Genomic DNA, 27708 nt, shown 5'->3' with positions numbered 1-27708 from the left:
GTTACGTTCTCTCTTAGCTGAATCCGAGCATTGCTTTACAACATTTCTCTGAAGACTCTTCAGCATTCTGTGAGAGACTTAGCTTTTACTAACGTCAGCCATTACAGAGTTCTAACTTTAACTGCCATTTTTGTTGTTAGAGACTATGCAATAGAGCTGAAGAAACTCTTTCTCTGTGTTGTACGCTGTATCAGTTTAACGGAACGGCAAGTTACGACGCTGATATCCGGCAGAACACCCGACAACCCAAGATGTCATTAGATCGCCGGGAAAACCTGAAGAGTTACAAGTTAGTTGTAGTTTTACAACATAATAGGAGCACTTCCAGTACATTTACTCTAATAGATCATCCTCTTCGATGCTTTGCTAATACTGCTTTTCAATTAAATACTCAACTTACTTTAACTCATGTGCCACTGATCAGCGTGTCAGTTGTATTATTTCGTCAGGTTCTGGTCCATGAGCGAGTAGTATTTTAGCTAAATAATGCGCAACATTCTCCTGCTTTCCGTGTAATATTTTCTTGATATTCTTATTTTAATTGCAGTGTTAGAATATTCTATGAGTGTAATAGAAAATTCCGAACACAATCATGAAAATTACACCTAATTTATACATTCTTATCTATTATCTCACACTGCAAATTTTATCACATTATTTCTATTCTGCTTACTCGTTTCCACAGCATGTCAGTTACTGCTGGTCGCAATGTGCTGCAGAAGATTACATGTAAGCAGCGGAAAGAAGGAAGGAAGGAATGATGATTACTTTTCAATGTCCCATCGACGTCGATGTCATTGGAGACGGAGTACAAGGTCTGATTCTTTCAAGGGAGGGAAGGAAATCTGCTGTGCCATTTCAGAGGAACTTTCCGGCCATTTTCCTGGAACGGTGCATGAAAATTACGGAAAATCTGAAACACGATGACGGGACACGAATTTGAACTGTCGTCTTCTCGACTGCGAGTACAATGTTGTAACCACTGCACCACCACACTTCGTTGTAAGCAACCAACGTAACGGCTAACTGTGGTCAAATACAATTCTTGTAGGCTTTATTTAAGAACCGCTCCTTAATTACTCGTAACCATCATATTAACATATCGGTAGTAATGGTAATCGAGTTCAGCAGAAAGACGGGCTTACTACTGGAGCATGTGTACCCTTTTAATGCTAAACTTTTTTAAACTCTTTTCAGTTATCTTGAGTACTTTTTGCCAAATGTGCATGACTACATACTGTGTTACAAATGGAATTCAAACTCTAAACTATCGAGAAAACGCTGCCTGTTCTTTTGTCAGCCAATGTTGTTTAGTTGCAATGACATGAAAAATTGTCAGCGCTGTTTGTTTAGTTACGCTGAAAACTGTGTCATATGCGAGTGCTACTGAAAATTTGTGCCAGCCCTGTGCTTGAATGTGCAGCCGCCTGAAATAATAGGCTGTCTGAGCGCTTGCGTCAGGCTGGATTCATACTTTGTTACTGATGTGTCCGCCTGTGATTTCCGAATATTGCTGCTAGAGTTTCTCTCATTGGGTATGTGGAATTAATACGAACGCCGAAGAAATTCGGAGGAGGTCCGTGGCTTATACAAGGAATGCACACGGTGTTCCAGGAAGAATGGCACACATATTAGGAGGTGGCAGGGCACATTAATTCTAATAACACGTTGTATGCAAAACGTCTCCAGTTTTTATTGGTTACAGAGATATCGATATCTGAAAGTAGCTGAAGCAGAAAGCTCATAGAAGACTTCTAGAATAGACATATGATTAAGTTCATAGTTGACTTGCGCTCATTACCGCACTTTGGGAGTATCTTGACATCTGCACAAGTCGCTCTTCTGAGGTAGTTTTAGCATTCTTTTATGGGGGCCACATTAATGGTAACATATACAAAGGAAAATCATTTGAGGAATTTGTGATAGATCATACTTTCAGTTGTGTTCTTTGTCAGGGTAGGGATTGTAGGAATAAAATGGAAAATCCAACTGAAAAATTGCAAATTAATAGCCGTGTTTGTAACCGCCAGAATGAGGTATGTATGTTAGGATGTTTTTGGAAAATTCATTGAAAAAATCGTAAATTAAAACCAGTTGTGAAGGTTATCACTCGTGAGTGGCTCGACCGGTTTGGTCTTCGTTTTTTTTTTTTTTTCATTTTTCTTTGTATTCATATTTGTGGAAGGTGATAGTATTTTTGACATGAAAACGGAAATAGATAACATTTACGTTCAGTTTGACAGTTCAGGTATAACATGTTTTCACAACAAAAAGCATCAGTTTGACAGTTGTATATACATATACGTAAAATGAATACATATGTAACATATGAAGGAGAAACGTTGTTGTCGAAAATTTCGAAAAGTTCTTGACCGATCTGCAACCAAGTTTTACATGAGACTCTAATGACCATTTAGACGGACATAGGCTGTATATTCTTGTAATACATATAATACATACAATTATATGTAAAATATAAAGGGGAGCAGGCCGGGGTGGCCGAGCTGTTCTAGGCGCTACAGTCTGGAACCACGCCACCGCTACGGTCGCAGGTTAGAATCCCGCCTCGGGCATGTATGTGTGAGATGTCCTTAGATTAGATAGGTTTAAGTAGTTCTAAGTTCTACGGGACTGATGTCCTCAGAAGTTAAGTCCCATAGCGCTCAGAGCCATTTGAACCATTTATGAAGGGGAATCTCGAAAAGGTCTTAACGGATTCACTTCAAATTCATACACGATACTCTAATGAACATTCAGACGGTAATGGACATACAGAGGTGGATCAAGAGATAGACAGAGAGAAGGGGGAGGGGCTTACGGACAGAGTGATTTGGAGGTGTCGGGGTGGGGAGGAGATGTAAGAAGCTACTTAACATTCTGCATTCTGACGGAAACGGACACAGAAAGGGGGAAGAGGAGATGGACAGAGAGGGAAGGGAAGAATTATGCACAGAGAGATAGGGAGAGGAGGAGATGTAAGGGGTGAAAGGGGAAATGAGAAGCTGAGCAGAGAGATGGAGGGCAAGGAATTTGTGTACACTATTGCGAAGCGTCACCGGGTTGGCTAGTCCGAATTACAAAACCATCATTTGTGGTTACATTTACTGTGGAGCTCTCACCTTTCTCAATTCCTCACAGGTCAAAATGTAAAGGTATGCGGTCGAGAGTCCTTCGTGGCCAAGAAACGTGGCCATATCTGCCGGGCCATCTTCTGGAGAATAATAGGTTTAGATGATGTGTCAGCTGGTGATTAGTATGAGCAGGTACCCCGTCAAGATGCAAGAAAGTCTCTTAAATATGAATGTTAATACAACCAAAAAACTTCGGATTCCTGACTGGAACTGACTGGAAACAGAGAAAAAAGGTCCAATGGAGATATGTCTGGATATGCGTCGTTGCCACGGTTGATGGCGCTGGCGAATTAAAGTTCGTCTGACCACGCACAGTGTCTATAGCTCACAGATGATGATTAGGCATACTTATAATGCCATTTCTCGTAAGGTTTGCTTTGTCGGTAAAGAGCACCGATGACAGAAATCCCATAATTGCGGAGGTCCGGCGCAAAAACCACCGAGAAAATCATTCCCATACATAAGAAATCCTTTGTTGATAATCGTGGCACTTGTTGCGGGTGATAGGGATAGTAGCGGTTGTCGTACAGAATAAACAGAATCGTAATTTGTCTTACGCCATGTTGGCGAACTACACTACTGGCCATTACAATTGCTACACAACGAAGATGACGTGCTACAGACACGAAATTTTACCGACAGGAAGAAGATGCTGTGATACACAAGTGATTAGCTTTTCACAGCATTCCCACAAGGTTGGCGCCCGTGGCGACACCTACAACGTGCTGACATGAGGAAAGTTTAGAACCGATTTCTCATACACAAACAGCAGTTGACCGGCGTTGCCTGGTGAAACGTTGTTGTGATGCCTCGTGTAAGGAGGAGAAATGCGTACCATCACGTTTCCGACTTTGATAAAGGTCGGATTGTAGCCTATCGCGATTGCAGTTTATCGTATCGCGACATTGCTGCTCGCGTTGGTCGAGATCCAGTGACTGTTAGCACAATAGAATCGTTGGATTCCGTGCTGGATGCCAACGGTCTCGTATCACTAGCAGTCCAAATGACAAGCATCTTATCCGCATGGCTGTGACGGAACGTGCAGCCACGTCTCGATCCCTGAGTCGACAGATGGGGACGTTTGCAAGACAACAACCATCTGCACGAACAGTTCGACGACGTTTGCAGCAGCATGTACTATCAGCTCGGAGATGTCTGCGGTTACGCTTGACGCTGCATCACAGACAGGAGCGCCTGCGACTGCGTACTCCACGACGAACCTGGGTACACGAATGGCACAACGTCATTTTTTCGGATGAATCCAGTTTCTGTTTACTACATCATGATGGTCGCATCCGTGTTTGAGGACATCGCGGTGAACTGACATTGGAAGCCTGTATTCGTCATCGCCATACTGGCGTATCACCCGGCGTGATGGTATGGCGTGCCATCTGTTACACGTCTCGGCCACCTCTTGTTCGCATTGACGGCACTTTGAACAGTGGACGTTACATTCAAGATGTGTTACGACCCGTGGCTCTACCCTTCATTTGATGGCTGCGAATCCCTATATTTCAGCATTATAATGCACGACCGCATGTTGTAGGTCCTGTACGGAGCTTTGTGGATACAGAAAATGTTCGACTGCTGCCCTGGCCAGCACATTCTCCAGATTTCCCACCTATTGAAAACGTCTGGTCAATGGTGGCCGAGCAACTGGCTCGTCACAATACGCCAGTCACTACTCTTGATGAACTGTGGTATCATGTTTAAGCTGCATGGCGAGCTGTACCTGTACACGCCATCCAAGCTCTGTTTGACTCAATGCCCAGGCGTATCAAGGCCGTTATTACGGCCAGAGGTGGTTGTTCTTGGTACTGATTTCTCTGGATCTATGCACCCAAATTGCGTGAAAATGTAATCACATGTCATTTCTAATATAATAAATATGTCCAATGAATACCCGTTTATAATCTGCATTTCTTCTTGGTGTAGCAATTTTAATGGCCACTAGTGTACTTGTCTGGACCTTGTACTAGTGTTCGTCTCAATATCCTGTAGAAGCCGGTCTTCCAAATCTGGTGTGCGCACAGTCCGCCACCTCTGTGCACATTCGTCTCTGAAAGTACCCATGACTACGTAAACGCCCAAAAAGGGTTTGAAGTGTTGTATGAGGTGGTTGGTGTGTGTGAGGGTACCTGTTTTTGAATAGCCGTGCTGCCTCTCGACCTTTGCCATCTGCTTGGCCGTACCCAAACACCATCATGGCTTGTTTCCGATATGAACATCGTACCATACTGCTGCTTACAGTACGCTGCGTCAGTCACACATCATGCAACAACCCAGTCGAACACAGGGCACGTGGTCAGAGGAACTGTCATTCGGCATCGCCATTTTCGATGCATTTCCAGACACAGGTTCATAGGACTTTTTCTCCTCCATTTCCAGTGAGGAATCCGCCCATGCAATTTGTTAGTTTTATTAATGTTCACCCTGTGTAACGGGTCCTTGCAGTAACACATCAGATCCAATCAACTGAGTATTTATCAAACCACACCCCAATTTCACAGAGACCCGTTCTGGGAAATGTGTATTTCCAAAGGCATGTGCGGTGACGTTGACTCAACGATGTGAGTTACGAGTCTCCATTATATCGCCACGAATGAAAATGCTTTTGTAAGTAAAGTATTGGTGGGACTACCTGGTGAATAGGAATTAGCCAAGGCCAAAATTCCCACCTACATTCATCTCCTTCTCGGTGTTGAATCCGCTGATAATGATAAAGAGGCAAGATCGTGCATACTTCTGCGATAATCTTGTATGCGGAAAACTGATGTGTGCACCGATTCAGATGAACTTGTTAAATGACTACTATCTAGGAAATGACGGTCTACTTTTTCCCGAAACTCTATTCATTCGCATTTCAAAGGATGTACGACTGGTGGCCATTGCACCCGTCTCACGCGGTTTCCTAAAAACAGGAGTAAACAGTCTTTAAGCTGGTACTCTGCGGTTAGCGAACATCTACTATTTGCTCTAAAAACAGCAACAACATTTCCATTACAGAACACGCACACAAATACCATACAGACATATTCACTTACTTAGCATTTGTAAGTGCGTGGGATCTTTAAAGAAACTACAGAACTGGCTAGCAAATCACAACCATAGTTGAAAAATGCAGTTACGTAAAGTTAAGTACAATTTCACAATTTTAATATCAAAGACGAAAGTAACGGTAAGTGGATTATCAACACGTCCGATAACAATTTACATCTGAAAATTATCTCTGTGTTTGTATCCAATAAAACCTGGCCCCATATTATATGGAATGCTTTATTCGAAACAGTCTATACTACCATATCCTAAAATATTTTCCATTCCTCCTTAAGCACCTTGTGGAATAAATAAATTTAATTCACTGAAATTAAGAGAATTGTCATTATATATTGATTACATTGCAAGTTCAGTGTATCTGAGCTGTTTGCACTGATACCACTTCACATTACTGCGTCTTCCTGTATTTCATCCTCCCGGGTTCGATTCTCGGCGGGGTCAGGGATTTTCTCTGCCTCTGGATAACTGGGTGTTGTGTGCTGTCCTTAGGTTAGTTCGGTTTAAGTAGTTCTAAGTTCTAGGGGACTGATGACCATAGATGTTAAGTCCCATAGTGCTCAGAGCCATTTGAACCAATTTTTGTATTTCATCCCCATGAATGTACTCATTCCATTTCAGTGTAGGTAATTTGTATTTTCTAAATAGTTTGCGATATTCACCAGTTTTCAGCTATTGCTATAAATTTAGTATTTTCAGTGTTTAATTCCCTGGTGACATTTTGTTAATGGCGTTTACTTTAAAATGTCCATTGAAAATTGTATTCAATCTAAATTAATTTAACTAACTGCGGAGCTAGCTCCACTTCAAACTTACATTTCATCCACCATCTCCTGCTTAATCTCACCGAAATGTATCGAAGAGTTACTACAGGCGATACCAGAGTAACCAAACGTAGTTCGAAAATGTTACGTAGAGTTTTATCTCAATCAAGGTAATACGTAGCACATGTCTATATCTAAAGGAATAATGAAATCCATGTAGATGTTTGTTATTCGTTAGAGTGTCTTCTGTTAATAATAAAAGCTGAAAATATTATGTTGTTGAAACCAGAAGAACTGAAATATGTTCTTGGCGCTTATTATAAGCTTTCAGGAAGTATCGAGTACGCCGAAGTTTCACGTAAAAGAACACTGAATGGTTTACCTAAGTACTTATGACTTTATAAGTTCTTAAATGAATTCACTCACACTAAAGTTGTATCACAAACTTTGACAAGGGAATCAATTCCAGCACATTTTATTTTCTCAAAAGTGTCACATCAGCATCCAGTACACTAATTCATTACGTTATGTTTCTAGTAAAGACGATATTTAGATTAATCCTTTGAGGGCGAACCTTTACTGTTTTCTCTTTACGTACTTCTAAAGTACAAAGAAAACTACGCTCTAGTCACAAAATCTTCGGCGTTAATATTGCTACCCTCAGATAGTTTTATTAATTTTAGAAATATTAAGGTTGTTGTAAAGAAAGGATTTGTACGAACGCTCTTACAATCTTCGTACAGCCACCATGCGCATCACGACTCCCATACGACAAATCGAAGTACGTAAAATAATTTTGCGAACAGTATGTCACCATCTAGCATTTTGTGGGCGCAGTTTCCTTTATCTGTATGCAATTACAGTAAATAATTTTTTCTTTGATATATAATGCGGGCAGGCGACTAATTAGAAAAACTAATGCGTACACAAATCCCGGGCTTTCGGACAACTGGAAACGAGTTACAAATTTTTTCGAATTATTTGCCGTATTCACGATTTTAGACGTTCGTATTGTGAGGAAAATTGGATTAGTCTAGCACAAGAAATATGTGGTGCTCTGTAAACGCATACGGCATGCACGAAACCAGCTGTAACTATGCTTGCTGTGGGGCAAACGAAATACCTCTTTGGTTCTGCGGAATGTAATTAACGTAATTTAGGGCTGACCCAAGAGGCCAAGTTTAATTTTGGTCGAGTCAGCAGTTGCAACTCGGCATCCGCTAATATTAAAGATTCACCAGCTACTCGCCAGACTCTGCAATGCTGAGATATTGCTACCGCTCCGGAGCCGTACAATTTCTCTCTGCAGAGGAAGATATGTAAGCATTACTACGTCACAATTTGTGTGTTACTAACTGCACACACGTTTTAGCCAAATAGTTCTGTTCTCCACATGTGAGCATATGGATAATAATATCATGGGTATTATATTCTATTGACCACACATAACTACCTAGAAGTGAAATTCTAGCACCAACATCTGCTACGGCATTTATTTGCAGCTAAAGTGCCTTTGCTGGGAAGTAGTTAGTCTCTGGATCAGTAATAAAAACAAATGAAACCGTTGTCAATTGTATTTGCTTTGCAGTTAAAGACATTGTTAAACATCTCATTCTACGAATGTAATTCACAGTTACAATCTAGCCATTTATGGGTCAATTGGTATATAAATTTACTAGTTTTCTTTTATAAGAAAAATAGTGAAGTGGTAATGAACGCAGCACAATTAAAAGAAATTGGAAGTATTGATCTTCGAGGTGCTGTGTATGTGTCTCTTTCTTCATGGGCGATTAAGAAAATAGAATCGTATTTGGGATAAGCGAAGTGTCGTGTACCCGTTTTACCATTCACGCTTACGTCATCCGTGCTTCTTCTTATTGTTCACTTCAAGGGAAAGACGATATTTATCCTTCGAATAAGTCACGACCGTTTCCCTGATCGTGTGGGACGGCAGTAGTGCTCATGTCGGACGCCTGTGCGCTTTACGAGGTATCAAATTTATGCCGTTTCTCCTTTATTTCTGTTATAAGCAATAGTCTATTTAGTTCCTTCTCGAAACTGGTGATCTGCATATGAATCACCTACTTTAATTTAAAATCAAACTTTGGATACTCTAGAGTGTATGAATTTGGCTGCAAAATGTCAGTTTTCTAAGCGGGTATCACAACGGCGGTTAAATTTTTCTTCAGCCCCTTAATTCACTATTTGTTTTCCAATTAGGATTTGAATCGACTGATAGAAACAATAAATAAAAATTATGAGTAGGAACCTTTCATTTGTAACTCGTTGCCTCCTTCGGCTTTGTTGTTAGTTATAGTCAGTTTTTCACACCTGTGATGAATTAATTTAGTTTCGTAAATCGCCCCTCAAAATGCCTGATTTTGAATAAACATTACTGCTTCCTACAGAGCTTGAAAGTACCACATTGTCACAATCGTTCAAAAAGTTACATACTGAGATCTTTTCATCTTCTCCCAGGTACACAGAGGTAGGATACGAGGATCTTGATGTGGAAACCCAGTGCGCTAGACTCATCGAGTAACATTCAACAATTTCATTTTCTACCATCACTTCCACATACGACAAAATTGGTACTTGGAGTAAAAAACCAAAAGATATCAACTGATATTTTACGATTAAAGTATTCAGGGCTACAGGGGACACTGACCTTTGAGATTTTACCTCTAATGAAAACTCAGCATTAAAAATACAGTTCAAACACTGACTGACAGGGTTTATGCATTCACTGAATTATAAAGCAAAGCATTTGAACAGCAGCCAGAGGGCTCTAAAATCTTATTTACTCAAAAGCAAAGAAAGAATAAACACGAGTTACTTAAGCAAATTAAACACGTATGGCTGCCTCAAATATTTAAATGGAAGGTTAAGTCCTTTAATTAATATATTTGAATACGGCAAAAAGGGTCATGAAATTTATAGCGACAAAGAAATTATCACGTATTACTAAATTAATTGAATTTACTTGAGCAACGGTTGGTGTGCATCCCTACATAGTATTCAAGAACAACAGAGCACAGTCATGACCTAAGTTATTTAACTAAACGTGGCAGGTATTACTGAACTGTGCTACACTTGACAATCTAAATCTTATCAACGCAATAAAAAACCCTAACAGCACTCTGTTACGGTAACATTACAATTAAAACATGATATGAACATAAAGTGATTTTAACTAAAATCATTTACTACACTAGCGAATTTTTAACAGCTAGCAAATACAAAATGTTTAACGGTAAATTGTCTACAATACCAAAGACACAAAATATTCAGGAACTGCACCTGGTACGTAACCGATCCACACAGGTCCTTAATGTCTTAACTTTGTAAACACAAATAACAGCTAAGACCTTTAAACAAAAGAAACAAATATAAGTACACATTTCATCGCATGTTAAAGAAATCATGCTTGCATGAGTCGGTGTATCCTTATGAGAATTTACTGCACATGAACTTGCAAAAAGTGACTCTTTAATAAAACCTACAGAATTGGCTGCGGAATGATATCCTCATAACACAAAACGCGGCCGACTTTGCCTCTTCACACTAAGACCTAGACGTGATACGACGTATGCCTATAGATCAAAGGTCACAGTCCATATGTGTGAAATCACAAGCTGGTACATTAGCAGGGCAGACATTGATAGATAATCCCGCAGTGGAATGCAATGCACAGCTCATGCAGAAATATTCAGTGTATCAATTAATGAAAATGCTTCCACGAATAGTATTTATTAAACAGATATCCGATGAGTCCCCTCAGATCATATAGCTCCATTTAGAGTTAGAAAGCGAACTCACCACTCATACGATGCGGTATTTGCTCCCCCACACAACGGCCTTCCAGGCCAGCAACAGATGCCGCTTCCTCCCGTTTAGCTTGTGCCCAACTCTCGCCCGTTCGAGACTCAGCCTCGCCTTCTGTCCATACCCGTCAACGTCAACATGGGCGTCGCAGCGTCAACGTGGTCATGACTGCTCTGACTCTCTTACTCAATATGCACCAATAGCCAACTGCCGCTCTCATTTTGCATTCGCGCACCACCTTCAAGTGGTCTCGCATGGAATTGATGGCATCTTCAACAACGTACTAAAAGCTTGTTCTCAACAGATAAGTAGGATTCTCAGTCACATATATAACAGCTCGTTGGAACAGGGCATTTTTTTCCGATGGATTGAAATATCTTGTTATTAAACCGTTGCATAGAAATGTATTGAAGGGTACCTTCACATATTTGCGAAAATTAAGCACTAACAAACAACTAACTTGGTTTCCAGGAAATCTTTCGAAAAGAAAATGTTATATATGCTTTCAGTGATCAAATATTAAATGCTCTGAGTAACCAATCATCACCATCTGGAATTTTCTGTAATCTCTCAAAGGCTTTTCATTGAGCATATCTAGGAATTCTTCTACATAAATATTGTGATACGAGTGGACAATGCACAAGTGGTTTACTTCTTAGTTAACTGGAAGAGTACAAGAGTTTGAGACAAACAGTTCACATAATAAGCAAAAATCAGCAAATACCTCAAACTGGTACGGTATCAAGAATGGGTAGCACAAGGTTCAGCGTTGGGTGCCTTATTGTTCTCAATATGTATTAATGACTTGCCACTCTGTATTCACGAAGATGTGAAGGTAGCTGTTTTAGCAGATGATACATTTATAGTAATCACACCTAACAATCCAGAATTAGCTGTGGTCGTGGTAAGTAATGTATTTGAGAAAACTATTAAGTGGTTCTGTGCAAATGAGCTGTCAATAAATTTGCATAATACATTGTATATATACTTCTTTACAGCGAGTGGCACAACATCATTAATAAATATGGAGTTCGAGCAGTAGTCTGCAGCTAAGGCAAAATAATCCAAATTTCTAAGTGTGTGCATCGATAAGGGAGTGAATTGTGAATTGGAATGAACACATCGAGGATCGGCTGAAACGTTTGACATCAACTGCCTGTGCTATTAGGGTTATTACAAATTTTCACGATAAACATGTAAGTAAATTAGCTTACAACGCCTATTTTCATTTGCTGCTTTCGTATAGCATCATGTTTTAGGGTAATTCATCATCATACGTGCAATCCGAATAATAGCTGGAGCCTAGCCAAGATCGTCTTGCAGGTATTCATTTAACTAAATACGGATTTTCACAGTAGCTTCGCAAATATATATATATATATATATATATATATATATATATATATATATATATATATATATATATATACACTTCCGAATTTTGCTATCAATAGCCTATCCGAATTCAGAAGCGATAGCATTGAGGATTCCTATAACACTAACAGAAAAGTTGATCTTCACTACTTAACTTTGGCACAGAAAGGTGTGAATTACGCTGCCGCAGAGATCTTTGGTCATTTATCAAATAGCATCAAAAGTCTGACAGATAACCAACCAACATTTGAAAACAAATTGAAAGAATTTCTGAATGACAGCTCCTTCTACTCAGTAGATGAATTTTCAAATATAAATTAGAAATTTTACGACCTTAAAAAGAGAAAAAAAAGAATTAAGAGGTGTAAAGAAACCTTTTGTTAATATGACACGTTCCACATCATTACGAACTGTCTTATTCGTTATCTATGGAAGAAGTATTAATTTAATCTAGTCAGTATGTTGGTGTGGCGCGCGCCCTTTCGCTACAACGGCAGGAAGGGCAACTGCCACGCCAGCGATGATGGGTGGGGTCGTACCGTTACGAACGTATCAGATCCTATATTTACTGCATGAGTAAATAAAAATTACAAAGCAGTTTTCAAATACTCATAATTCTTCATTTGCTAAAAGTTATCGGGATCAGTATGATCAAGACAGTAGGAAAGTCTGCCCTGAATGTGACACATTTTGTCTTAATGACAGAATTAGTGAGCGCATATCCATCTTTGGAGGGACTCCAGTCAGCCATTATTTTTCCCCTTTCTAGAGACGGTTTTTTTCGTTATTTGACAATGTAGCCTCTTCTGCATTCGTTACTGTCGGTGGGGAGACAGGAGGAGTAAACCGTGGACCTATCGGTGATAAAGGGCTGAACTGAGCACCAGTCGTCGATAATATCCGACAGTAAGATGTCTTGCGAGCGACGGCATTCGCTGAGGAGGCGGCTTACAGTTAGAGCTGCTTCTGATTCTATCCATTTCAAGTAGGACTCTATAGTACTACGATCACTGCCAGTGACGTTGGATCCTACTTTCTTATTTGGAATGCGCCAGCGGAGATTGGTTCCTGTCCTGCTGTGTGCAGCAACGACTGCCAGTACTTACAGTCTCTTGATATCACCTTTTATGCTGTCTAATACATAATATATAATGTACCTGCCTCTTCAGGGGACATACTGTGTACCGTTTATTTTATGTACGTAATTCTTCAGCAGTTAGTAATTGTTTGAACTGCTAGCTCAGGTCACTCAGTACTGAGGATTTATTTTGCGGCACCAGCGTTCCCGAGTACAACGGATTACATTTTTTAATACCACCTATATTCTGTACAAATGGTTAGAACTTGACACTAATAAATCTCGCGGCAATCACTAGCGGAAAAATTATTTCAATGCTGAGGTCTGTAATATTCCACTGTCCTTCAGTACACATCTATTCTGAAAGTATCATTGTTTATCCAAAATTTACACTCTATCATAGAGGTTTTGGTGGTTTCCACAGAAAGATCAGCCGTAAGTGCTGCCACACTGATGTGCCTCTAATACCTGATCTTCTGTCACAACAGCAGTCTTTCGTTTACATAGCTAAGAATTTACCTGTGATCAATCTCGGCCTCATGTTTACCATTTTGAAGCTCTGCTGTAAATTTTTTTCTCTCTGTTCAGTACTGAAACATCTCCAGAAAATAATCGACAAAAAACCATTAAAGATATGAAAGGTGAGCCTCGAAATCCTTATTTATTGTACACAAACATTTACAGATGCAAGTATCAATTTTTGCCCTTTCAGGTAACCACTGTACAACCTCCATTGTACAGTTAGTACTTACTTGTGGCTAGATAGGGCGAGAAGGCTGGGGGCTAGTTCTGTGTTCATGGCTCATATCCACGCAAAGGATAGTACCTCACTGAATGGCGAATAATTCGAGTACTGTACATGCCGCTTCTATTTTAGAGTTCACATCACAATTCTAATATGATGAAAGCCGTATCATGTTGAACTGTATAAGATGCTTGAATAAATTTATGTCCTACACTGAACATTTGTATAAGAACTAATTTAGATGCTTATCTACATTAGGAATTTTTATCCTGTATCATGAAAAATTTTGGTAGCCTCAGGAAATTACCTATTTAATGGAAGGTCTACGAATACAGGGAACATTTCTAATACGTTGGTGGCCATGAAAACTGCAACACCATGAATGGAGCATGCAACAGTTTCCAAAATTGTATGAAGTGTACTACATACATGGACACAAAAGTGTTCGGTATTTCAGTGCAAACCCACAGTGTGGTGTACTAAAACTAATTAAGTCATGAAAACATTTCCTATTACTGCTCGAATTATATAATCGGTATAAATGTATGTCGCATGGCCGATTTGACTGACCATAGACAAGAAAGTGGTTGGGAAGGTAGGTTGGACCTAGGTTTGCATGAGGACATGTGCGGCAGATGAGGTCAGCACAATGCGTAAATCACCAGGCGTTGCTTTTATAGTGGCTGGTTGACAGGCAGCAGCTTTCATTTTCCACAGCCTGCGCCTCGCAACGACGCCGCGAGCGGCCCAACTCACTCCTTTTCCCACTCTGTCTCGCCACTGACCCTCATCCATCAGGTAGCACTTGGCTCACCGACTCATATCGCGCTTCTGTATTTGCAACATGGCGAATATTCTCTTTTGTGATCGTCTTTGAGAAGTGGCGTAAGTGTAACCTTTTGACGCTGGCGTCAGACAAGGAAGTACAGACAGATGTTTAAGGATTCGTAAACAGAACTGCGAGTTAAGTACTTTCAATACCGATCACGAAATGAATACGTCGCATGCAGATGATATCCATTGGAATGAATACAGGGATTTTACTTAGTCTAAAAACGGACTCGAAAATAGAGTGCCAAGTCTCCTGAACACAACCTCATCAGCTTGTATTCTCCTCACATCACTCGTTGACTGGCTGATTCAGACTGACTGTGTGTCAAATACATGATCGCTTACTTGGCTGATGCTGCATTGCAGTTTCGCCGCTCACCTCTCTCACACTCTTCTCTAGAGCGCTGAACGTTTTGTCGTACCGTCGTTGTTTCTGGTGGAGAGGGTGGGGGGCCCTGTTCAATTACATCCCTATTGATAATCGGCACTGCGTACTAAAGCTTTCCAGTTTTCATGCAGAGTGAAAATATAAAATTTTGAGGCGGAAGGCGTGTAAACGAGAACGACCCACTTCGTTCTCTTGCAGTTCCTTGTTAGGGTTGCTAAAACTGCTTGCTGCAAAAACAGAGCAACCCGAACGTCACTAGGCATTGATTCAAGTGTCTGTCTCTTTTCTTCATCAAAGCATCTACCCAATAGCAATCCTGTTTATTTCAAAAATGAATGCCCGTGCTTCGCTCAAGTGTCCCTATGGCCTGTGTGAATCCCTCTTGCTGTCCGTACTCTACAAGGGACAACGTTCCTGAGCGAGGCAAACACTTCAGTTAAGCCATCCTTGTCTAGCTTCTGGGAAAATCTTACAAACCGGTTTTGGTTTAACCATTGCTGATCCTCTGAGACGAGCAGTGAAGTATTACTTTTGACATGTAATTTATGTAATAGGCTTGATATACTCAGATCTATTTATAGTTCGTATTTCATTTGCAGTTGATTTCGCTATCGTAACTACTATTAAAGATATAGTAATTGTAGTCGTTCAATGGTCTATCATAAGATGGATGTGCGAAAAAACTAGATACGAATTACATTATCTACATTCTACTCACATCAAAAGATGGTTTGCATCACCCCGGTTTCCAGAACTCCTGAAGGTAGACGTTGGCTGTGGATATTGTGTCACAGACACAGTCCATTTGACTGTTCAAAGATGTGGCTAAACCAGCCCAGACGTGTAAAACAACCATCCATGAGCAGCGCCTGTTAGACGGACGAGGTCCGACAGCCGATCAGTTCCTGTCATTCCACCAGGAAGGAGGTTCACGGCTCGTGTTGTGTGTAGTACAACCATGCTTAGACGGTCAATACCGCGGTCGATGGCGTCCGCATTGCTACTTTGTACCTGGAAGATCAAGGGAAGTGTCCTGGTGCATCGGAGAGAGCCAAAGAGATGATGTTCAAACATGGAGGAGATACATAGAGACAGGAACTGTCGATTACATGCCTAGCTCAGGCCGCCCAAGGGCTACTACTGCAAAGAATTACCGCTTCCTACTGGTTATGGCTCGGAGGAACCCTGACAGTCACACCACAACGTTGAATAATGCTTTTCGTGCAGCCACAGGACGTCGTGCTACAACTCGAACAGTGCGCAGTAGCCTGCATTATGCACAACTTCACTCCAGACGTCCATGGCGAGGCCCATCTTTGCAACCACGACACCATGCATTGCGGTACAGATGGGCCCAAGAAGATGCCGAACGCACCGCTCAGGTCTGGCATCACGTTCTCTTCACCGCTGTGGGTCCATATACACTATTGGCCATTAAAATTGCTACACGAAGAACAAATGCAGATGATGAACGGATACTCATTTGACAAATATATTACACTAGAACTGACATGTGATTACATTTTCCCGAAATGTGTATGCATAGATCCCGAGAAATCAGTACCCAAAACAACGACCTCTGGCCGTAATAACGGCCTTGATACGCCTGGGCATTGAGTCAAACAGAGCTTGGATGGCGTGTACAGGTACAGCTGCCCATGCACGATACCACAGTTCATCAAGGGTAGTGACTGGCGTATTACGACGAGCCATTTGCTCGCCCACCATTGACCAGACGTTTCCAGTTGGTGAGTGATCTGGAGAATGTGCTGGCCAGGGCAGCAGTCCAACACTTTCTGCCTCCAGAAAGGGCCGTACACGACCTGCAACATGCGGTCGTGCATTATCCTGCTGAAATGTAGGGTTTCGCAGGGATCGAATGAAGGGTAGAGGCAGAGGTCGTACCACATCTGAAATGTAACGTCCACTGTTCAATGTGCCGTCAATGCGAACAAGAGGTGACCGAGACGTGTAACCAATGGCACCCCATGCCATCACGCCGGGTGACACGCCAGTATGGCGATGACGAATATACGCTTCCGATGTGCGTTTACCGCGATGCCGCCCAACACGCATGCGACCATCATGATGCTGTAAACAGAATGTGGATTTATCCGAAAAAATTACGTTTTGCCATTCCTGCAGCCAGGTTCGTCGTTGAGTATACCTTCGCAGGCGCTCCTGTCTGTGATGCAGCGTCAAGGGTAACCGCAATTTTAATGGTCAGTAGTATATCTTCAACCAGACAATCGTTGTGTTTGGAAGGTTTGGAGGCAACCTGATCAGGCTGAACGCCTTAGACTCACTGTCCCGAGAGTGCAGCAAAATGGTGGTTCCCTGCTGTCTTGGGGTGGCAATATGTGGTTTCTATGTACGCCACTGGTGGTCATGGAAGGCGCCGTAACGGCTGTAAGATACGTGAATGCCAGCCTTCGGACAATAGTGTAACCATGTTGGCAGCATACTGGCGAGGCATTTGTCTTCATGGACGACAGTTAGCACCCCCACCATGCACATCTTGCGAATGTCTTCCTTCAGCATAACGACATCGCTCGACTAAAGTGGACAGCATGTTATCCACACATGAACCCTGTCGAACGTGCCTCAAGTAGTTTCAAAAGGGCTGTTAATGGAGGGCGTGACGTACCAACCATCTGAGGGATCTACGCCGAATCGCTGTTGAGGAGTGGGACAATGTAGATCAACAGTACCTTGATGAAGTTGTGGATAGTATGCCACGACCTATACAGGAAGCATCAATCTAAAAGGACGTGCTACTGGGCGTTAGAGGTACCGATGTGTACAGCAATCTGGACCACCGCCTCTGAAGGTTTCGTGGTTTGGTGATAAAAAATACAATGTGTGGTTTTCATGAGCAATAGAAAGGGTGAAAAAGACGATTATGTTGATCTCTAGTCCAATTTTCCATACAGGTTCCGGAACTCTCGGAACCGAGATGATGCAAAACTTTTTTTAAGTGTGTATATAAATTTAAGTGGTTCAAATGGCTCAAAGCACTATGGGATTTAACATCTGAGGTCATCAGCCCCCTAGACTTAGAACTACTTAAACCTAACTAATCGAAGGACATTACAGACATCCATGCCCAATGCAGGATTCGAACCTGAGACCGTAGCAGCAGCGCCGTTCCAGACTGAAGCACCTAGGACAGTTCGACCACAGCGGCCGGCTGTATATAAATGGAAATACTAGGTAGAATACTTCACATTCATATATATGAGTTACAAGTGGGTTGCCTGGCTGAATATTGGACTATTTCTTATGTAAGAATTCGAAATGACCACTAGCAGCAATAGATACAGCATTGTAGCCTACCGACTCTCGTGTCAATACGAAGCGTGGTTTCAGTGTCCCAACTTCTTCAGGATCTCAAAGCCCCCTTCTCCTCCAACATTACTGCCACCTCAGAGAATTGGCATTTGTTCATTCGGTCGTGCAGGTAACCTGATCGATTACTTTGAGTCAGGAAAAGAGCTTATTGACAGGGAGTCAGATATCCAACTTAAATTGAGAAGACTTCTGAAAGATCGTGTACTTCCTGCAACCATTACTGCGGCTTCCCTTGAAATGGGAACAGACTCACGTCCACACAGTGGTGCTCCGAAAAGGAACAGTGTATGCAGGAATGGAGCCTCTGTTATTTTCAAACCGATACTGCATGCGAAGTCATGGTGGACATACTCATATGCAGAGTCTCCAAGGACAACGACATTGTCACATTGTATCTGCCGTCTTACGGGTATTGAACTTGGACTGATGACGGGGATTGCTATTGGGTACACTACATGGTGACCTCTGTTTCATTTATGTGATGGTCTGACTATTAGGATATTTAAGGTCGTTGGCTATACCCTACAGCTAAGGTCTCCGTGATGTTATCTGTCAACTACACAGAGTTTTGCTGGCCTGACGTACATCAATAAAGTTGGTGTTCGCCTATAGCCACAGCCAGCACGTTGTCTACGTCACTCAACCATTGGAAACATCTGGTCCGGATCACCGAGAGTCTCGTTCACCACCATTTAAGAGTTGTAAACTCTATCATTAAGTTGAGGAATATTGGAATAACATACCTGGATCTATTATTGAAGATTATTTAGATTCGATGACGACCTGTTATATAAACATTTTTGTGGTTAGTGTGGGTAGCTCTAAATATATTATTTTGCACCTTTTATCACCTACAGATATAATAATGATAGTATGGGTAGCTCTAAATACATTATTTTGCACCTTTTTCACCTACAGATTTAATAATGATGTCCTCATATCATTTCTAGTGCTATAATTTTAAATGCCAGAAGCACATTTTGCTAACAGATGCGTGACGTACTATTTAACATTAATAATCGTTAAGTCACGGAAGCGATATATTTATGACGTCACGGGTACACATTTGTGGTGTTGGTCAGCTGAGGTAAGGCTTCGGCCGTCACTTTGCAGGTCACCCACAGTCGACGACATCTCTGAGCGCACTGGCGCTGGTGTCTGGTTCCGGATCGGCTGCGGCGGCGACGCCTGGCAAGCTGCGGCACGAAGGCGGCGGGGGCGGCGGGTCGGCGGCGGCCGCCGGCAACACGCTGGCCGCGCCCTCCGTCTTCGTCACGAGCAACTCCACTGTCGTGGTCGCCCAGGAGGGCGGCACCGCCACGCTGCCCTGCGTCCTGCGCAAGTTCGCATCCGGCGTTGTGAGTACCACCTCCATCCTACGCTGAAACACAGCTGCAATTCTCTTTTTTTTTTTTTATTAGATGCATTTATTGGAGAATGTGAAGCAGTGCATAAATGTTGTGCCTTAATTTCTGGAACGGGGATGGAGTAGGACTCTGGGAACGAGCAGCAACCATCACGTACTGTGCTGACCAACTTTTTAGATACGGTGCTAACGAAATTAAAATCAGTCATGTTTTCTTTATCAGCAGTTATAACCTCGATCCGTCACCTTACATCGTGTCCACCCCCGGTAGCTGAGTGGTCAGCGCGGTATAATACCAATCCTAAGGGCCCAGGTTCGATTCCCGGCCGGGTCGGAGATTTTCTCCGCTCAGGGACTGGATACTGTGTTGTCATAATCACCATCAATTCATCCCCATCGACGCGCAAGTCGCCGAAGTGACGACAAATCGAAAAACTAACACCCGGCGAATGGTCTACCCGAGGGGAGGCCCTAGTCACACCATATTTACATTTACCCTACATGTCCATGTACATAATCCTCATTGTAACAATCGAAATGTAGCATTGGTTAGTACACTGGGCTCGTATTCGGGAGAGCAGTCATCTATATGGTTTCATCTATGGATCCCTAAATCACTTAAGGCATATGGTAGGATGCTTCGACTGAAAAGCAGTCGTGTGATTTCTTCCCATTCGTATTTGAGTTTGTATTCGTCCCTGGTAATAAATTGTCTACAACTTTCTGATTTACGGAACCATATGACTATTACCGCGTTACTCACCACTGCTGTTCAACAACAAGTTAAGAAAATTAGTAAGTCTGTTTATCCAAGTCGTAAAAAAACTAAAACAAAATATAATTCTAAAACGACAAACTAATGTTAATGATTGAAATCTTTGCGATAATTTCACGCTTTTTGGTTCCAGTGTTTAGCAGTCAGAAACAAGTGTTTGATGTCAGAAGCTTCCCTCAGGTTACAGCAAACCAACAAGTGTTCAGAGTCCTGCCTTGTTCCGCCTTCACAAAGTTCATCATCACACTTACCCCTACTTCTTCAGATTAATGTAGCATCTCTGCACTAATGTTCCCAATATTTTGAGTGTCTTCCAGTTCCCGTAACGTTGCTAACTTCCGTTTTGCACTCCACGGTGGCATACAGACAGTTTAGTTTTGGCAGGTTTGGGGCGGGGAGAGTCTATGCCTCTCATTTTACTATGCTTCAAATTGAAAGTTAATTTTATTGACCCATACTAATTAAAAGTCTCAAATTATGTAATATGTGCCATTGGTTTAAATTTGTTGAATTATAACACTAGTGAGAGTACGAAGCGCCTTATTGAGGCTATGTATTATATCATGAAATTAGTTTTATAACGTGATTAAGTTTGCAGAACTTCAGCACAGCATAATCCACTTCCTAAGAGAATGTTTTTGCATTGATTAAATTAATTTAGTGTTTTTATACCTTAAGCCCTTTACATTTACTTTCAAGTGTGTAATATCCACATATCTGATTCTTCAATACGCATAAGCAGAACAAATGATCAAACCATTTACTAGAAATTTAAAATACAAAAGGAAGAAACTGGCCTCTTTCTTTTGCTATATCGCTCATAACAGTTTGGGCATCAGTTCTTCATTCCCGATGAATTGTGAGCATGGCGAGCCCAGTCGGACGTGCCTCGCTTATGATTCTAATAAGGTTGGAAATAATTCTCTAATCCGTGGCCGTTCTCACTGGTAAGGCTGCCAAGAGCTGTAGAAACTGAATCAGATTAGGATAGATGTAACAGCGCAAGCATTTCAGAAAGTATAACCGACCAGATACAAAAATTGCCCTTGGTGACGATTGCTAACCGAATCATGGGATCGTGGAATGCGGTCTTGTCAAATTCTTTTATCTTTTCCAGAACCGGAAAAAAAACAACCATATATTTCGTTGCAATCTTGTACGCTGCGAAGACGCTCAATCCATTTAGTGAGAGTCATGCGTTTCAAACTCCTGGTTCGAACGTTGGTTAATGATACAAAGCATCATTAAATACCTGTCTCATCATAGGTATAGCAAAGACATTACATACCATTTCCCATGTTCTTAGTGAATACCTAATAAGTGAAATGTCCTCTGCCATCAACATCCTTCTTCGGCACATCTATCAGGCTGTAAGTATAATATAAGTGACCATTCCCTAACAAATGACGAAAAAAGTTTATAGCCACATGAAGTAGCAACATTTCCCAAACCTTTTTGTTCCCGACGCAACTTACAAATTTCGCCTCAATTTGCAAAGACGCCTATATCGCAAGTTCCTCCAAAGTTGGACGGAGTATACAACACCAAAGAGGATGGTTTCTTCTGTAAGTACTGTACGTTTTTCTCTACAAGTTCGGGTAAAGATAGTCACGAAATTATTGAGGCCTGTATAACCTCTAAGTCTTCGAAGTGGATGTATGCTCTTGAACATTTCAACACCCATGTGAGCAACGACTACCGTAAGGCTGCTGTAAGCGATGGTGATTATATTTTTCACATGATTATGAACAAGACAAAAGATATGAAACATTGCCTGGACCATGGGTTGTTAGAGCAAGTAGAAAAAAAAAAAACACAAAATTCGTTGGGCCTATCGTCATGGTTTTCATTGTTTGTGGACATCAGGAGATCGCATTAAGTAGACACAGAGACTTCGGGCCTATTGAAGTTGACAAAGAAAATGATAAGAAATCGGTTACCTTTCTCTGCTATGTAAAATAACATGCGAAAGGCGATGAAAACGTACGAGGAAGCTTGGAAGGACCTTGTAAACGTGACATTATCGTCCCATCCCAAAATCAGATCATCTGTTTCATCAATAACCAAATCTTGACGAAGATTGCTCAATGCGTTAATTATGCCGAAAGTATCACAGTTGGAACTTCTGACGTTTCTGAAATAGAGCCACTCTTTGTTTCCCTTGTATTTCCACAGATCTCAAGAATGGTGTAGAGTTACTGTAAATTTGTTCCAGTGGTTGATGCGACTGGTAATGGATAAGCTGGATCTATAATTGTAGACTTGGTGAAGTTTGGCCTTGGTGTGTCATCTTTAAGAGGAAGCGCTGTGACTGTGCGGCACCCATGTCGGGAACACTCCGTTGGGCTCATGCATTCATACAACAGTACTACCCTTTAGCTGTATATTCTCAAGTGTAGCTCATAATTTTAATTTAGTAGTTACAGACATATGCTACATTTCACTTATCAGGCATTCACTAAGAACACTGGAAATGGTATGTAATTTCTTTGCTATACCTATGCTGAGACAGGTATTTAATGATGCTTTGTATCATCAACCAATGCTCGAGCCAGGAGTTTGAAACGCACGACACTCACTAAATGGATTGAGCGTCTTCGCAGCGCACAAGATTGCAACGAAATATTTGGTGGTTTTTTATCCGGTTCTGGAAAAGGTTAAAGAATTTGACAAGACCGCTTCCCACGATCCCATGATTCTGTTAGCAACCGTCTCCAAGGGCAATTTTTGTATCTGGTCGGTTATACTTTCTGAAATGCTTGCGCTGTTACATCTATCCTTATCTGATTCAGTTTCTACAGCTCTTGGCATGTTTCCTTGGGATGTGGCGTGCGGATCTGAAGCGCTGCTTTGTGGTGTTAAGTTCATGTCTTACGAATAAATATTGTGTGTGGGGGGTTGGGGTGTTCTTTTCCCAGACTAAGAGAGAGAGAGAGAGAGAAAGGGAGAGAGTTGTGAATAGACATTTGGAGCGAATGGTTTGTAGTATGGGTAGAAGGGAATTTAATTTCAGAAGCTCGACATACGCACATTTCATGTAGATTTTGATTTGTGCCAAAGAGAGTTTCATTGCATAACATCCCAAGCAAAAATGCCAAGAAGGAAACGAACATTACACAGATACAACAACACGCAATGGCTGCAGAAATTCTGTGTTTGACGAACGAATCGTAGAAATGAATGTATGAAGACAAAGATCAAGAAATACACATCTTACCTCGACACGAACAAAGTGAAAATAGCACAACATGAAAAAGTGTGAGGAACATGCCAAACATCATGATACATAGTGATTCCTATCTGAAACACATAATAAACAAAAAATAAAACAACGTTTTGCTTTTGGCACATGACAAGCAGTAGACAGCGTAATAGACTCAAAGCTGCTAGCATAAAAATCCAACGACTTCGTGTGAGATATGTAAACGAACTGATACATCCACTGTATTTCGAAATGTACTACAGAACTAGAAACCACAAATAATTCGTAAATTAACAATACAGAATGCCTCAAGTCAGTGATACATGTCTCTGCTCTGTATAGTGTGCAAACCAATGTAAAAATGTTTTTCAACAGCAATCACTCATTTTACAAATGTAAGTATTTTGTTCCAGATGTTTTTTAAAGGTTAACCTATAACTTTTTTGCAGAATGAAAGTAAACAAACAAACGCCTTTCAGATGGCAGATCGTGTGCTGACACTTATTTGGGTGAAAACGAAACAACAAAGGCGTCCTGCATAAAGCGGAATTCCTCTCCAATTTTGTTAGGAAGCACGGAAATAAGAACTACACCATTCAGAAGCTTAGCAGTTGAAAATGTTTTCACTTTCCGTTTTATGATACATTATCGTACCTCTCGAAATGAAGATTTTAGTATACTAGCTCCAATAACAATGGTGTTCGCCACACTGTCGTATGAACAGTTTTACAAAATGTAACGCAGAGAATCGTATCAGGAACAAACTAAAATATTTGCTGGTTACCGCATGCTCCGGCAATGTTCCACTACCTCTATAATGCGCATTGTTTCTGTATTCATTAACGTTCATTTATGGATACTGTAATATGCTGTGACTGAGCTGCTAAACTTTGTATTTAATTAACCGTTGATGTTAAACTGAAACGTGTTATTGAAAGGAAGCTGAAAAAATTTAATATTACTGTGGAATGGAGGCTGTTGTTTAAAATGGTTCAAATGGCTCTGGGCACTATGGGACTTAACTTCTGAGGTCATCAGTACCATAGAACTGAGAAGTACTTAAACCTAACTAACCTAAGGACATCACACACATCCATGCCTGACGCAGGATTCGAACCTGCGACCGTAGCGGTCGGGCGGTTCCAGACTGTAGCGCACAGAACCGCTCGGTCACCTCAGCCAGCTTATTTAAATAAATAAGCTTTAGTGATTTAAAAACACTTTACTTGCTGTTAACGAATCACAACGTACAACGCGTCCATTGTCGACGATTCTCTTTTGTGTGTGATTTCGTTCTGATACATTCTATCACCTCCTCCTAATGAACCACGGAACTTGCCGTTGGTGGGGAGGCTTGCGTGCCTCAGCGATACAGATAGCCGTACCGTAGGTGCAACCACAACGGAGAGGAATCTGTTGAGAGGCCAGACAAACGTGTGGTTCCTGAAGAGGGGCAGCAGCCTTTTCAGTAGTTACAGGGACAACAGTCTGGATGATTGACTGATCTGGCCTTGTAACACTAACCAAAGCAACCTTGCTGTGCTGGTACTGCGAACGGTTGAAAGCAGAGGAAACTACAGCCGTAAATTTTCCCGAGGGCATGCAGCTTTACTGTATGGTTAACGATGATGGCGTCCTCTTGGGTAAAATATTCCGGAGGTAAAATAGTCCCCCATTCGGATCTCCGGGCGGGGACTACTCAAGAGGACGTTGTTATCAGGAGAAAGAAAACTGGCGTTCTACGGATCGGAGCGTGGAATGTCAGATCCCTTAATCGGGCAGGTAGGTTAGAAAATTTAAAAAAGGAAATGAATAGGTTGAAGTTAGATATAGTGGGAATTAGTGAAGTTCGGTGGCAAGAGGAACAATACTTTTGGTCAGGCGATTACAGGGTTATAAATACAAAGTCAAATACGGGTATAGCAGGAGTAGGTTTAATAATGAATATAAAAATACGAATGCGGGTAAGCTACTACAAACAGCATAGTGAACGCATTATTGTGGCGAACATAGACACGAAGCCCACGCCTACTACAGTAGTACAAGTTTATATGCCAACTAGCTCTGCAGATGACGAAGAAATTGAAGAAATGTATGACGAAATATAAGAAATTATACAGATAGTGAAGGGAGACGAAATTTTAATAGTCATGGGTGATCGGAATTCGGTAGTAGGAAAAGGGAGAGAAGGAAACGTTGTAGGTGAATATGGATTGGGGGTAAGAAATGAAAGAGGAAGCCGTCTGGTAGAATTTTGCGCAGAGCATAACTTAATCATAGCAAACACTTGGTTCAAGAATCATGAAAGAAGGTTGTATACATGGAAGAACCCTGGAGATACTAAAAGGTATCAGATAGATTATATAATGGCAAGACAGAGATTTAGGAACCAGGTTTTAAATTGCAAGACATTTCCAGGGGCAGATGTGGACTCTGACCGAAGTCTATTGGCTATGAACTGTAGATTGAAACTGAAGAAACTGCAAAAAGGTGGGAATTTAAGGAGATGGGAGCTGGATAAACTGAAAGAACGAGAGGTTGTACAGAGATTGGAGGGAGAGCGTAAGGGAACAATTGACAGGAATGGGCGAAAGAAATACAGTAGAAGAAGAATGGGTACCTTTGAGGGATGAAGTAGTGACGGCAGCAGACGATCAAGTAGGTAAAAAGACAAGGGCTAGTAGAAATCCTTGGGTAACACAAGAAATATTGAATTTAATTGATGAAAGGAGAAAATTTAAAAATGCAGTAAATGAAGCAGGCAAAAAAGAATACAAACGTCTCAAAAATGAGATCGACAGGCAGTGCAAAATGACTATGCAGGGATGGCTAGAGGATAAATGTAAGGCTGTAGAGGCTTATCTCACTAGGGGTAAGATAGATACTGCCTACAGGAAAATTAAAGAGACCTTTGGAGAAAGGAGAATCACTTGTATGAATATTAAGAGCTCAAATGCAAACCCAGTTCTAAGCAAAGAAGGGAAGGCAGAAAGGTGGTAGGAGTATGTAGAGGATCTATACAAGGGCGATGTTCTTGAGGACAATATTATGGAAATGGAAGAGCATGTAAATGAAGATGAAATGGGAGATATGATACTGCGTGAAGAGTTTGACAGAGCACTGAAAGACCTGAGTCGAAACAAGGCCCCGGGAGTAGACAACATTCCATCAGAACTACTGACGGCCTTGGGAGAGCCAGTCCTGACAAAACTCTACCATCTGGTGAGCAAGATGTATGAGACAGGCGAAATACCCTCAGACTTCTAGAAGAACATAATAATTCCAATCCCAAAGAAAGCAGGTGTTGACAGATGTGAAAATTACCGAACTATCAGTTTAATAAGTCACGGCTGCAAAATTCTAACGCGAATTCTTTACTGACGAATGGAAAAACTAGTAGAAGCCGACCTAGGGGAGGATCAGTTTGTATTCCGTAGAAATATTGGAACACGTGAGGCAATACTGACCCTACTAAGCTACATTAAGGAAAGGCAAACCTACGTTTCTAGCATTTGTAGACTTAGAGAAAGCTTTTGACAATGTTGTCTGGAATACTCTCTTTCAAATTCTGAAGGTGGTAGGGGTAAAATATAGGGAGCGAAAGGCCATTTACAATTTGTATAGAAACCAGATGTCAGTTATAAGAGTTGAGGCACATGAAAGGGTAGCAGTGGTTGGGAAGGGAGTGAGACAGGGTTGTAGCCTCTCCCCGATGTTATTCAATCTGTATATTGAGCAAGCAGTGAAGGAAACAAAAGAAAAATTCGGAGTAGGTATTAAAATCCATGCAGAAGAAATAAAAACTTTGAGGTTCGCCGATGACA

The 27708-nt window shown here is 41.4% G+C and overlaps 1 protein-coding gene across 1 annotated transcript in view; it reads left to right on the top strand.

The window, feature by feature from the left end:
• The window catches only part of LOC126485021 (protein turtle homolog B-like), a 465069-nt gene that overhangs the window by 235347 nt on the left and 202014 nt on the right, over window positions 1–27708 (top strand). The window contains exon 3 of the mRNA XM_050108625.1: window positions 19655–19899. Within this exon, the coding sequence (XP_049964582.1) occupies window positions 19655–19899 (245 nt within the window). The remainder of the gene's footprint in view (window positions 1–19654; window positions 19900–27708) is intronic.

The sequence above is a fragment of the Schistocerca serialis genome, chromosome 6 (genome assembly GCF_023864345.2).
Source record: "Schistocerca serialis cubense isolate TAMUIC-IGC-003099 chromosome 6, iqSchSeri2.2, whole genome shotgun sequence".
Lineage (NCBI taxonomy): Eukaryota > Metazoa > Arthropoda > Insecta > Orthoptera > Acrididae > Schistocerca > Schistocerca serialis.
Note: the sequence above shows the minus strand (reverse complement) of the source record. Positions and strands in the feature narration are given on the sequence as shown.